At 39.7% G+C, this 14552-nt stretch overlaps 1 protein-coding gene across 9 annotated transcripts in view; it reads left to right on the top strand.

Moving 5' to 3' along the window:
• Nucleotides 1–14552, top strand: part of Ryr2 (ryanodine receptor 2) — a 557252-nt gene that overhangs the window by 471429 nt on the left and 71271 nt on the right. For 6 of the 9 annotated variants that reach the window (XM_029547433.1, XM_029547430.1, XM_029547429.1 and 3 more), the window contains 3 exons: nt 1338–1389; nt 4560–4613; nt 5814–5837. In XM_029547433.1, the coding sequence (XP_029403293.1) occupies nt 1338–1389; nt 4560–4613; nt 5814–5837 (130 nt within the window). The remainder of the gene's footprint in view (nt 1–1337; nt 1390–4559; nt 4614–5813; nt 5838–14552) is intronic. The other 3 variants (XM_029547437.1, XM_029547436.1, XM_029547432.1) reach the window with 1 other exon arrangement.

Here is a 14552-nt window from a genome sequence, read left to right as displayed (position 1 = left end):
GAAGGCACTGGAGGTTGACCTCTGACCTCTGCACACACCCATAAATGCATATGTGCTCTCACATCAATCATTGTCCCCGCCCCGATCCCCTTCCCCAAATCTATCAAGAAATTCTGGTTCTTCTTAACTTTGTATTAGGCTGATTTTGTTGATCCCTACAAAAGGTTTATTAAAAGCTATCATTATAAACAAAACAAAAATGACTTAAAAGAAGCAAAATCCATTGCAGAGAATTGGAGGAAACTAGTGACTCTCATCATCCCTTTAGAGGGTATCTCCCATACAAATGATCGTTAAGAAGCCCTTAGGTGCTGGGTGTGGCTTTTGTTAGCATCTCTCAGATCTGTTTCTAGGATAGTTCCCACTTCTCTTGCTTTCACTCCTGGTCCTACAACTGCACCAAGGCTTTAGGAAGCAAACTCCTGTAGAGTTACATGACAAATTCAACCTCAGAAGATGCAATGAAGACGTCTTAGCTTTCTCTCCTTATTGGGGTTCTAAAAGGTGTTGGCTCTCTAGGTGGAGACATGGTAGAGTCTACAGAACCTCTGTTTGATTTCTTGCCCTTGATGCTCAGGTCTTATCCTTTCTCTTCATACCCCCAGAATTCATTTGATTATCAATACATATCCACATAGGTCTTCTCACAAATCCTGAAGCACCATGTGATCTCTGGGGACCACAGCAATCTGGGTCTCTCCCTCCTAACAGTCAACATGGTCCATCCTTTCACTCACGTTTTCTCTCTGTCTTATTATTCCCCACTAACAAAACCATCTCATCTGATAAGCATAGAACAACTGTCTGTCTGGCCTGGTGAGGTAATGAGGTATTTCTCATATGTGAAGTTGGGACCTGCTGTAATGTTTTAGCAAATGTTAGACATTCCCCACAGAAATTTAATTATCCTGACCAACTTATTATTTTTAACTGTGACATTATAACTTGCCGAGTCCTCCATTGGATGAGTACTTCTCTGCTGTCTGAAGCTCTGTGCCACATAAGTTTGCTTTTGTTTACTTTACATTTTGTGGTTTGAAGAAAATTAGTTGTCCCATTTATTTGCATGTACATGATAATCTTTATTCTCTCATTTGAAGGACTCTGCTATAAGGTCAGGAGAGGCATTTGCTGAAGACCTCTAAGGTCTTTGCTTTCTGATTATAAAATGGTTTGTTTTCAAACACTTACTGTTGTCTAAATTTTATGCCATTTCATTGTAAAGAAGAACATGTATTTTAAAATGGCAAACAGTTACTTTACATAGGGATGGATGCTTTCTCTATGACAACCTGCCTTCTACTTAAGAACTGATCTTTTCCCACTTGGTTTCATAGCAAACTGGAGGAAGATTTTCTATACATGGCATATGCAGACATTATGGCAAAGGTAAGTATACATCTTTCTTGGTTTTAACATTTAATGAAGTAAGCTATTTTTATTTGCCAGAGGGTAAGACTCTACAAAAAAAAAGATGCTGCTAATCTTGCAAAAAATGAAGTGCGTTCGTCTCAGCATTGCATGGATTTCAGGAAATTCCTGCTTAGCACTTAATGAATGGGGAATCACCAGTTTCCCAACATTCTTTTACATGGCCCTCATTCGTCAGCCATCGAGGTATTGCAGATGAGATGATAGGAAAGAAAAAATACCTTTGCATCATTGACTTGTAGATTTACTGGATTTACTGGAAATAATAGGAAATAACTGGAAACAAGGGAGAATGTAAGGGGCTGGAGAGATGGCTGGTGGTTGAGCTTACTTGCTCTTCCAGGGGTGCTGAGTTCAGTCCCCAGGAGAGGATCCAGTGTCCACGTCTGCCCTCTATGGGCACCTGCGTGCACATATGCGCATATATTCACACACACACACACACACACATTTTAAAAGTGAATCTTTAGAAAATTGAAACAGTTGTATTAAAGCTGCTAATTAGAGGTGAAAGAGATGGCTCTGTGATTAAGAACACTTACTGCTCTTGCTGAAGTCTGCAGTTCGGGTTCCTAGCACCCACTGCAGGTGGGTCACACTGCCTATAATTCCAGGTTACCTAATATCCTCTCACCCCTTGTGGCCTTCCTGCTTACACCACACACACACACACACACACACACACAGTAATTAAATGGTAGAGGAACTATTGAGGGTCTGGTGGGTAGGTTCCTTAGGCTGTGGTGACATTTCTTGGGAGTCCTAAACTGTGGAAGGGCTGCCATTAGAGTATCAGTATTTGCTACTTTTGTTATTTCTTAAGAGTTGATATAGACAAATAGGAATCCAGTTTCTTCTGACATTTCAACCTTGGGTGCCATGTACTAAGAGGAGAGCCCCAGAATTATCCCAAGAAGGTAGATGACAGATCAAATCCTAGACACATTAAAGATGTTAATAAGACTGTCTCGTGGTGGTGTATCAGAATTTTAACATGAAAGGTAACCCACGGGCACAGGCGGTTCAACACCTCAGAGGACGTTGCGTTTCAATGAGGTTGAGGAATCTTGTGGGTAGATGGCGTGGATGGTAGACTGAACAATTTTCTCGGAGGATTATCAGCTGGCCCATCTGCCCAAGCTTTCTTGCTTTCTATCTGTTGCCATTTTATATCCAGCAGCTTCATACTGCTATGGACAGGATCAGCCCCATCACCATGCTTTCCATGCCCTTGAGCAAGCTTCCCTTCCTTGAGCTGCTTTTCTCATATAATCAAGCCTAGTGATGACCGTGCATGCGTGTCTGGGGTCTGGTATCTCAGGTTGCCTTCTAAGTACACTCTCCCAAACCATCAGAATCAAATTGCTGCCAAAGCTGTAGGCTTCATTGATCTCAATTCGTAGAGGAAAAGCTGCAGATACAAGCTCATGATCAAATCGGAAAGAACAGAGACACTAAGAGATGGTTAGGGGAAAGGGAGCGAGCCTTACCATGAGCTTATAGAGGAATAAATCTGTGGTCAGCAAATCCCTATTGGTCTGGGAGTCTGGACAAGGGGAGCACTGAGATCATCTGTAGGCATGGTGAAAACTTCGGAGCACTCAGGAGCACGAAGAAGCAGGGGAGGAAGAAGTGTCAGAGTACAGGAAATGAGTGCAGTCTCAAAGTGAGAGGGAGTAAGGCATTTCTTTTCTCTTTTCTTTTTAGAATGTATTCCTTTCTCATGACTGTGAGTTGACTTCATAGCCTCCTATCTACCAGGAAAGGGCTTGGACCCCTGAGCGAGATCCCAATTGTGAGGCTGTCTCAACAGTCCCATGCCTGTACACCTACCCACATTTCCTTCCCAAACCTTGTTGACATGTATGCTGTTCCAAACAGAAAAAGTGAAGTCGAGTTCTTGTTACTGGACATTTTAGAGACCTTAACAAGCCTTTTAGGGTTTAACTTGGAGTCAGGGTTGGGATCTCATTTGGTATCCTCCCGTCCATTTCTGTCTCTGTACCCAAAGCCCTGTCTCTCCTTGAATTACAGTGCTTTTCTGATTGTGACTCGTGTCTCTTTATTTGCCTCTATGCACCACACATGTTACTGAACACCGACCAAATGTAAGAAGTCGTGTAGAACAGTTGGTGCGGTAGTCAGTGGGCAGTGAGTTTCTTCCCACCATAGACATTAGTTAATGACCAGCTTCTTTTGATCACCACTGTATTCCAAAATCCTAACTGTGATTTATTAAATGAAGATCATTTTCAAATAGTTTTTCCAGGTGCTAAAATATTTTACAAATATTAAAGCATACCATTTCCTTAAGAACCCACATGCTTTTTCTCACGGTCAATATAAAAAGGAGACATGGAGAGAAGTCACTTGCCGAGCCAGACTAGCTGATGTCAGGAAGTATCAGAACGAACCCAAGCCTCTGCCTGCTGAGTTCATGCCTCCACCTTCCTCCCTTCCCCTGTCTGAGTTCTGTTCCTGGCCACCATCCCACTCTGCCTCCTCAGCCTACAGCGGTCTCAGCCACGGGAATTATGCCAGCGGTTCAGGAGAACGGAATAGTCAAAGTGTCTATGTTTCATGTGTCAATAATAACTTTGTGAACAAAAATTTTCTTCCTTCCTTGGATGACATGTGATAAAAACGGACTTAAAAGGATTAGAAGAATCTTGCTAATGTGATGCCTCCACATACTCAATGGATACTCTTTGTGTTAATTTTAAATAACAAGCAATGTGCAGCTGTGTTCGTTAATGCATGTGATGGCAGCTTACAAGAGAGGTTTGTTTCCTGTACTTAAGGTTTACACATTGGGTTGAATGAATCAAGTACACAGGGAGTTATTTTGTTAAGCATGAGAACCTTCAAATGAATTTCTTTGTCACGTCTGTTGGGGATGAAATTGGCCATTTTGTTTTTGCGTTTTGCAAAGGCAAATCTTGTAAATAAAACACAGTTTTATCTTAGCTGGCCAATTCACTGATGGTATTGTGTAAGTTTTACATCCACTCAGCTTCAATAATGCTCATGAAACATTCATACAAATCACTTGGAGTTTAGGTTAAACAAATATTTTGTATTTTTTCTCTCATCGTATCCTCCTTTCCTTTTATTCTCTCTCAAACCAGAGTTGTCATGATGAAGAAGATGACGATGGTGAAGAAGAAGTGAAGAGCTTTGAAGTAAGATGGATCTTTCCAGAATTGCCTTCTCTCCACTAGGAGACAAGTGTTTCATAGCTTATGATGGACTTTTGTGTTTCTTGCTTCATGGCTTTTTGCAGCTTATTGTGTCCAGGAATTGCATGTCAGAGCTGAATGGACAGACCTGAGTCCTAGCGTTTGCTAAGAGGAAAGCAAGGAGTGTAGAGCAACTGAATAGTACAGTAAAGCCCATATGTCCAGAATGAGTGTACCTGGCAGCCCACAGAGATGACACAACTTCAAATTATTCACATGGCAGGGATGCCGTGGTCTGTAATTGCTGATAGACATGAGGAAAATGCCTGTTGAAGAGCAACACAGCATTAAGTTTCTAATGACTCCATTGGTGTTAGACTCATTTATTCTTTCCTGGATCAATTGGCCTCTTGACATCTGCCCGATTAGGTCACTCATTCAGTACACATATGTAAGTGGTTGCCATGGTGCAGTTTGCTTGCATGGAGTAGAGGCACATCTTTTCTAGGGTAGATTTCATTTCATGATTATTTTCTCGAGCATTTTCAGCCTTTAAATCCCGCCTATGATTTGAATTACTGCTTAACATTAATCGCTTTAAAGAAAGTTAAGTTCATTCCCCACGTTGCTTGTCCTTTGGCTTCTTTAGGAGATTAGCTAGCTGTTGTTAACTATCACTTTCTGATTTGCTATACTCTTTTTTTTTTTTTTTTAGAAAGAGAAATAAAGTAGAAAGAACTGGAGGATAGATTCGTATTAGTTCATATATATATGGACTTTGAGCTAGAAGTCTGGAGAAATACGAGAAGCCAGCAATGAGTCCTTAACTTATGGTGGAAACACAGCACATAGAACCAAGAAATGAACTGATGTCACTTCCAGAAATAATCAGTGTGACCATCTCTGCAGCATTAAAATCAGAGTATTAAAAAAAGAAACCAAACAAATAAACAAAAGAACAACCTAAATTGAGAATGACCCGTGACGATTGCTGGCTGAGCAAAATGCCCCGTTTAATTTCCTATACGATCTTTGCTATCGTGTGTGAGTTCTAGTCTTAAGTCCATCCCCCCTGTAAGGAGACAGGTAACTTAGAATAGTCCATGAGCAGCAAACGATGACTGTTTTCCTTTGCGGGTTATCAATGATCTCCAGAGCAGCTGTTTATTGCTATTTTGCTTCTTGTCCTCATCCTTCCTTAAGGTCACAGGATCCCAACGCAGCAAGGTAAAGACATGTGTATGTGTGTATCTGTCTGGGTCCGAGTTTCAGTTTCTTGTGGCATTTACCTGTATTAGACCCAAAGTCTTGGACTCTTTTTGTGAGAAAAGGCCTTCAGAATCACTTTGCCAGGTTGTAGTGCATAGCATCCCTTCTTTGGTTTATTCTTCTTGCCCCTTAAATGACTCATGATTTGAAATGGTGTCCTCCGTGGTAACTCTGAGCTGGATGTGTCCAGTCATTTAGTGAATGAATGTATAACTAGAAACTGTCTTGTATAGAAAGGGCCCTGGCCTCTGCACTTTGAATGTGACTTATACTAGACTTCTTACTTAAAGCAGACATAGTAAAATGGCCTTTTCTTTTCTTCTCTTTTTTTCTTTTTCTTTCTCTTTTTTTTTTGTTTTTTAATTAGTTCCTGGGGTCTATGTATCATAATTTTAACATTGACTTTGGCACTTCATTAAATGAAAAGGACTCTAGATGATGATTTTCTGCCTCTTGGCATTTTAAAATATTTCAGCTGGAAATTTTGCAAATAGAAGACTTGTTGACCTAGAATTACAAGATGTCTTTCCTTTGTATGGTTCCTATGAAGTTTGAGTTTTATTTTCAGGAGGACACTTTTAAGCAGGGACATTGATCATACATATGCCTGGGAGGCAATGCTCTCAGAGGCTTTATTTTTGGAATGATGGCTATTAAGAATCTATTTAGAAGAAACAAATTGTAATGTTTTTAGCTCACTGGAATATGGTGTTCTTATTGCATATCTGGATCATTGTAATCTTAAAAATCCAAGTGGATGACAATGTCAGGTTCAGCCCCAAGCTGATGGATATCACAGCCCATATAGTGGCATACAGTGGACATCACACTGAAAAACAGATTGATCTTCTGTAATAGATACTGGTGGCTCCAATAATAATATCTTACATTTTGATTTTTACCTTAGCTAGAACTCATATGAATTATTAAGTGATGGAAACATGAACGAGCCTCCTAACACTAATCAAACACTTGGCTGCCTGGTTAGCATGGGTGCTTGTGACCAAGAGTGCCTGGTGGGTGCACCAGGAGGAATGGGTCAGATGGAGTAGGATGAGGGGTTTCTAGCCAGACAAATTACTGGGAAGGTTGAATGAGCCTCAGGGATCTGAAAGCCAATGGAATTGATTGACAGGCCCAGACATAGAGGCTTTGGAGATGTTTGGAAAGGGTGACAGAACAAAAGCGATGTGATGTGGAGCAAGTGGGATGTGGGTCAAGCTGGGGAGAAAAGTCAGGCACGGTACAGAGCTGAGGCAGACAGAAAGGAAGGCTGCCTCTGGGTTTAGATCATTGGTCAAGTTCATCTGACAATGAGACCCAAATGTTCATCTCCAAATAGAAGTGGGCCAGTAAATTGTGGACAGCCCAGCTCAGCTCAGCTCAGCTCAGCCCAGCCCAGCCCAGCCCAGCCCAGCCCAGCCCAGCCCAGCCCAGCCCAGCCCAGCCCAGCCCAGCCCAGCCTAGCCCAACCCAGCCAGGATTTTAAAGCTCCTGGAAACTGTCACTCATTCATAAGTAAAGCAGTCAGCCACACTTGAGAGTTTTTACTTATACACCAGCAGTTTTCTGATTTCAGTGTGATTTGGGAGATTTATACCCAATTCTAGTAACATGCTGCTCTTTGCAAAATGCATGCTACATGGATAAGTGTCATTACATTTTTCAGTTTAAAAACAAGTTGTATGCAATCCATCACCTATGAAAACCATTTACTTTGAGGTTGACCACTTGAGGCTAATAAAAACAGGACAAAGGTTTAGTCAGACAACTGGTCCTTTATTTTCCTTATCTGCTTAGTGATCTATCAGACCGTTTATACTTCAGTGTCTGGTTATTTGATATAATTTCTGTGTAATGTAATTGTGGAATTTTCCCCTTACATTGTACTGACTAAAATACTATTGGGGAGTTTCAATAACTCACAGAACAAATTGTGTTATGTAAGCTTGGAAAGAATCAAAAGTATGTGGGGCATGAATTTTATCCCAGCCACTGGTGGGGTTGTTAAGACTGGTCATAGTTTCTACTCAAGTTCTTTATGACATATTTAGCAAAGATGTCAAGGAGAGTACAGAAATAGCTATGTTAAGAAACGTGTTATTATAAGAAAATTTCCCCCAATGGCTAATACAAGAAAATTCAAAAATCACAGAAAATAGCAAGTGGGGATGGAAATGCCAACTCTTTTCCGTCTCTCTCATCACCTGTGTGTTTTATTGGTGTGATCCTGCTGAAGCTCATCTGGCTTAAATACCAAGGTTAAGAATAAGTTCCCTGTTTTCTCTGTAATATAATACAAAGCTGCTTTGCAGCTGCCCATTTAAATCCATAATAGCAAACTTAATATGATTTTTAGATCTGTGGTTATTTCAATATTTAAATCATTAAAGGGCAATTAAATCTTAGAAAGAGGCCAGTATATTTTTCAGGTACACCCCCCAACAAGTCAGCTACTCTAGCCACATGCTTTATTTACCTTTTGAGAGTTATCAGACTCCATGGCCACATTATTCAGATGTTGGCTGCTCAGCTGCTCCCCTCAAGCAATTGAGGGCATGAAAGCTGGCTCCTTGGTTAAGAAAGCATGCTACTTCTCTTACTGCAGAAGACCCAAGTTAGGTTCCCAGCATGCACATCAAGCAGTTCATGGCCACCTCTAACTTCAGCTCCGGAAGATTGGATGCCCTCTCCTGGCCTTTGTGGGCATATGTACTCAACGTGCCCAGGACTTAAAATATAATATTCATTTGAAAAGATAATTCAGTAAGCACATTTTGAGGTTCTCAATACAGTTTTATTTAAGGTTCTAAAATACAGTTTTATAATCCAATGAAAATCTAAGTTAGTGTTGGTGACGTGGCAAGGGAATAGGATAGAAGACAGACAGACTTCTCTTCCAGGCTGTCCTTCTCACATGCTAAGTAAGTCAGATTCCTTTGATAGTTCTCAGTTCCAACTCATATACATGGTCTCAGGTATCTCTGCGGTCCCATTATTATTATTATTATTATTATTAGTAGTAGTAGTAGTAGTAGTATTGTTGTTGTTGTTGGGGCTGCTGCTGCTACTACTACTACTACTACTACTACTGTAATTTGAATTCAGGACAACTTCTTGAGTCTTATGTATTAAATTTGCCTGTGGCAGAGCTAGCATTCTGGTAAAGGTTTAAGAAGCATTGCATGTTCTCTTCTGGTTGGATCTCAGACATAGCTAATGGTGTGTCTTTTGTGCCATAGTACCCATACCAGTAGCTCATGGTTCAAGACACAAAATATTAAAGAATCTGTTTAGAGCCAAATGTTTAATGAGCTGGTAAGTAATACTTCCCAGTGATGACATAGCATAGGCTGGGCCCCTCTGAAGATTTAATTTTGAAGAATTCAATTTTTTAGTAGTTTTGAAAAACTGAATTGGATAAAGATGCTCTATCCCAAGGAACTATATAATTTCTCTGAGTATGATTATTTAGTAATAAGTACCTGAAATACCCAAGTCAGATATAGAATTATGAATAGAAAATATTGATCTAGCAATTCCTTTATCAAGAAAATTGCAAATCTTTAACTCTAACCAATGGAAGCTATACCCATCCAGGATACAGACCAAAGCATCACAGATGAGTCTCTCAGGGCCTCAGGCTAAGGAGTTGGGTAGAACGCTGATGCTGTCTGCCAGATGTATTTATATTTATCAACCTGTTGATCTCATACAATGAGTCGCTAGCTCAGGTCTCTTGGTAAACAGAAACCACAGGCTTGTGTGCTAACATGTCATTAGGGTTGAGAGTGTCACAGTTCCAGGGAAGTAAGACTTATGGAAGGAGAGACATGGTAGAAGGAAGTAAAGAAATATAAGAAGAAGTAACCATAGCTACTGAATGGTACCCTTGACTGCTTAGTGATGGGATACCTCCAAAGGGGCCTTGTGCACGTGGCTCAGTGGCTTCTGCAGGATGGGAAAAAAAGATGAGTGTCTTCAATGCTGTTTTGGTAACAGAAGTTCATCTCCCCATGCCCCCTGGTAGTCATTGGCTTTTCCAGTCAACTCCTAGGAAGCCAGAGCCATCTTAACTCCAGCTTATCCAGAGCCCAACCCTGAAGCCTCCCCTTCTCCATCAAGATGGAGTCTCCTTGGTGGATGGTTGAAGTAGTTGCATTGAGATTTCATAGTCATGGTCCCTTATAGGGCCTTTAGGGCTCAGAATCCAGTCTAAGGTGTTGAGAGAGAGAGAGAGAGTTGTTACATAGATGTGGGATGCTAAATCTCATATATGAAAGCTCCCAGGGAGGACCATCATTTATACAGTATAAATGTTATGTGTTATGTTCATATGTGTTACATGCATATGAAGAATGCCCCTTCCACACAGTGTAGAGGACATGTACTTAATGTCACAATGGCCTATTATTTTTTACATATACAATAATTGGACTTCCTGTCTAAGCTTTTAAAAAATAATCTCGGATGAAGCTTTTCCTTGACCAAGTTATATAGAGAGTGAATAAGAAAGAACAGAGTCAATGAGAGTATAGACCCTTGGATGAAATGCTTATGTTTTAATTCCAGCTATACCACCTGCCTATGTGAGCTGTATCCTCAGGTTCCTTGCCTTTTTAAAAAATGGGACAAGTTATAGATATTACTGTACACAGGAATTTTAAACATTAAATTCGTGAACACTTGTAAAACTCTCAGAACACTGTCTACCATATGGCTAGTTCTCCAAGGATATGGTGTTATTGTTGTGTTTTATAGATATTACTTTCTCTAAAGAAAAATCACAGAAGTCCATGGAGAGGGACTTTCACAGCAGAGTGAGGCTGCTATGCAGAACTGTCTGTATAGTGCCAGAGACCTGAGTGGTCACCTGTGTGCTAGGTGGCCTTCAGCAGGCCACCTTAAATGGCTTAAAATGAAGCTCTTTGTCCTGGAAATCTGAGGGTCATGCCTATTTTTAATTTTTCTGAGTTTTCTGTTTGTACATACATGTTCTTTTTATTTCTAAGGACAATTTCACAGTTACTAACACCTAAATATTTGGTCAAGGCATCAAATTTTTATAACTCTTTATCTGAGCATTTGGGTAATGTTGAAGAAGAGATAAATTTCTGTTGGTGTTGATAAAAATATTTCATAGTAAAATACTATAGGAAATTACATTTAGCTTGAATATATATGTATCATCTTTTCTTGTTTGATACTTAAAATATCATGTAATTATATATAATGCAATAAGACAAAGAGATAAAATATTGCACTCGACAGAGGAAAGAATCTCAATAATAAATTTAATTCACATGCCCATGCCAGATCTTGCCCTTATGCTGTGACTACCAGCACATTTAATTCCAAGCTTTCTAGGACCTTGGATTTGCAATAATTGTTAATTAGATCAATAAAAAATAAGTGTTTAGAGAAAAACAAAATTTTAAAATTTAATAACACAGTAAAATTTATTTCTTGAGGTTCAATTGTGGTGTAATAAATACATCCTCAACAATTCGGTCAAGGTTATTATGGCTGTGTATACCAACTTAGGATGGATACTAAGTATATATAAGAATAGAAGAAACATGTGCACCCCTAAGGTACTCTGTAGAAAATTCCTTCTCTAAGCTAAAGGGATAACCTCGGTTAGGAACGGGAGCTCCAGTAAGATGGAGCCACTTGTACAGAATTAGCCTAGGTTAGAATTAAGAGGTCCGGATGTAGTGGTGCATGCTTTTAATCCCAGCATTCAGGAGGCAGAGAGGCAGATTGATCTCTGTGAGTTCAAGACCATCCTGATCTATAGAAATAAGAAATAAGAACTGTATTTGAGGACTGAGAACCATGGACACTGGAATGGTAGAGTTATGGTCTCTTAAAAAAAGAATCAAGGGATGAGTTAGAGACATTCAATGCTGAAAGGTATTTTACCCATTCCCCACAGAGTCATATGACATCATCCCATACCTTGATGATCTGTATTAGATTCTTTTCTCATGGCTCTGAGAAAAGCACCTTGTGGAAGGAAGGGTTTGTTTATCTTACAGTTGAAAGGCACAGTCTATCATGAAGGGGAAAGCCATAGAGGCGTGCGGATGAGGCAGCCAGTCACATTGCATCTCCACGTTGGAGGCATAAAAGAGATAAATGCTACTGGTCCTCTTAGTTTGCTTTTTTTCATTCAATTGGAGATCCCTAGCCATGGATGATACTGTCTACATTCAGGGTGTATCTTCTCGTCTCTGTTACACCCTTTGGCAACTTCCCACAGACACAGAAGTCATTGGTCTTGTCATCTAGGTAATTCTAAATCCTGTTACATTGACATAGAGATGAACCATCACATGATTGAACCATGGTGGTCATTATGTTCTCCTTTTTGTCATGCTTGGTCAGTTGAGGAAGGGTTTTGGGGCATTTCTTTTCTCCATTTAAGTCATTTTTAAACAAAAGCAAGTAAGAAATGGGCAGTTTTAAACTAATTTTGTGCTCAGGATAAACCATCTTGCCTTAATCTTGTGAATTTGGTAAGTCTTGACTTTAGAATTACTCTTTTTGTAGAATTTAGTGGTCTGTTAATGGAGCTCTTTTTGTGGTAGAGAATAAATTCTAATGGCTAGACTTGCTAGAAACTGTTTCAACTGAGCTGGATGTATTATTTGACACATTTGTTCTAAATTGTTTCTAAAAATGCTGAATCACGGAGGAACATTTATTCATCCTAAAATCCAGGTACACATCATATTAGGAGCGAACTGTAAAAGCACACCATGCAATAAATCTTGCCCCCAGAACCTTCCACACACTGGCTGGAACATTCAATTCTGGCTTGGTGTTTCTTTTGTCTGACTATGTTATTGAGGTTGATTTAACCTTTTATTTCAGCAAAGCATGCTTTGAATAAAAACATAGGTTTTTTTTTCTGGTTTTATTAAATAGAGAACCTTAGAAATTTCCCTATCCCATAGAGGAGATTCTGTGAAATTGTTACAATGTTTGAAAATGAATGAAAAATAGTAAGAGAATTTCAAATGAACTAAAGTGAACCATCTAGTAATTATCATTTACTTGCATTAATATAATTCTAAGGTCCTGTTTGATTGAAATGTTGCTAAAAGTAACTAAATGTATTTTCGCAATGCACCAGTCATTCAGATTTTCAAACAAGAAGATATCACTTGTAATACTACAAATTATGATCATACCCACATGGAACCATGGTGCCATATTACCTTATTCTGTCTGTTATCCATTCAGATTTTCTTGAATACTTCCAAACTCCTCTGCATCAAGTATAATATAATTATTTGCTGGTTTTATAGTTACAACAGGTTCCCATCCTTACATGCCCCTTCTATTGGTAAACACAAGTTTTTCCTTAAGAAGTTGAAAAGCATATATCATTAAGTAAAGTAATAATCTTCTAAATGCTTTTTTAATAAAGAAACTGAATCAATTCTCTATGAAGGCCAATCTACAGCTATAAACAACAAGGTTAGCTGCAGAATAGAATAAGACTCTCCCTTTTGGTGGTAGTTTTCTTGAATCTAATTTGGCTTGTTTGAGTTGTAAACCAGTGTATCTCTCTGCTTCTCAACCCTGTTGTCTGGGTCACTTGGTTTGTCCAAATGATCTTCTAGATCTCATCTTTTCTTTCAGTTGCCTACAATTGTGATACTTTTTGCCTAAAGATACCAAAGGATACTTGCATTTGGAATATTACGAAATGAGAGGGGTTCTTAAGAGGAATTCGGTTTCTGGAAATTTCCCTTTGCTTAGGTTATAGCGGCTTTCTCATGCTGTTTAAAGAGGAGAAACCCATGAAGACCTCATTGGAATCTTGGAAATACAGAGAAAAGGCAAGCTCGTTGTTTCCATGCACGGACTGCAGATTGGTCAGCCGAAGCCTCTGCTACCCCAAGTTCAGGCAACTGAGAAAACAAGTTTAAACAGTCTGGCCTTGGCTGTCTTCAGGCTAAAACAACCCCTCATCTACATTTTGGGGGATGCACTATTTTCTTTCTCAAGTATCAAGGAACAGTTGAAGCTCACGATTATTTAAATTCTCAACTAAGGGAACTTGTTGAAAAACTGTGTGTCTTTATTTTCCCCTTCAGAAGGTTTTCTTTTCCCACGAGAGGGGGAAGCTTAAGGGTCTCCTGCAGAAGATGCCATTTTTGTCATGACCTGCAGTTCCACAAGAAGGAAATGTCCCAGTACCTGGTATTTCTAGTCAAGGCGGGCAGTTTGATCAGGAGTCTTGTTTATGGCACCAGTGAATCTTGAAAAGATGCCTGTTTGGTTAGAATGGCAGAAACCGATGGTTTGGGATAGCTTTCGGCAACCAGAGTGTTTTGCCTCAGGGAACATTCAGGCTGTAGTGATGGTTTTGTTTTCTGGTCATTTGGAACCTGGGAATAACTAAAGACAAAACTGCAGTGCTGTTTCTGTAAGACCCTTAGGGGTGTAAATGGAATCTGCAAGGGGTAAGAAACCTAAAATTCTGTGTCCCTGAGTAAGAGAGTTTTCCTGGTGGCGCACGCCTTTAATCCCAGCACTTGGGAGGCAGAGGCAGGTAGATTTCTGAGTTCGAGGCCAGAATGGCCTACAGAGTGAGTTCCAGGACAGCCAGGGCTATACAGAGAAACCCTGTCTCGAAAAACCAAAAAAAAAAAAAAA

The sequence above is a fragment of the Mus pahari genome, chromosome 16, assembly GCF_900095145.1.
Source record: "Mus pahari chromosome 16, PAHARI_EIJ_v1.1, whole genome shotgun sequence".
In the NCBI taxonomy this organism is placed as follows: domain Eukaryota; kingdom Metazoa; phylum Chordata; class Mammalia; order Rodentia; family Muridae; genus Mus; species Mus pahari.
The sequence above is the reverse complement of the archived record's forward strand: the minus strand, read 5'-3'. Positions and strand labels throughout refer to the sequence as shown.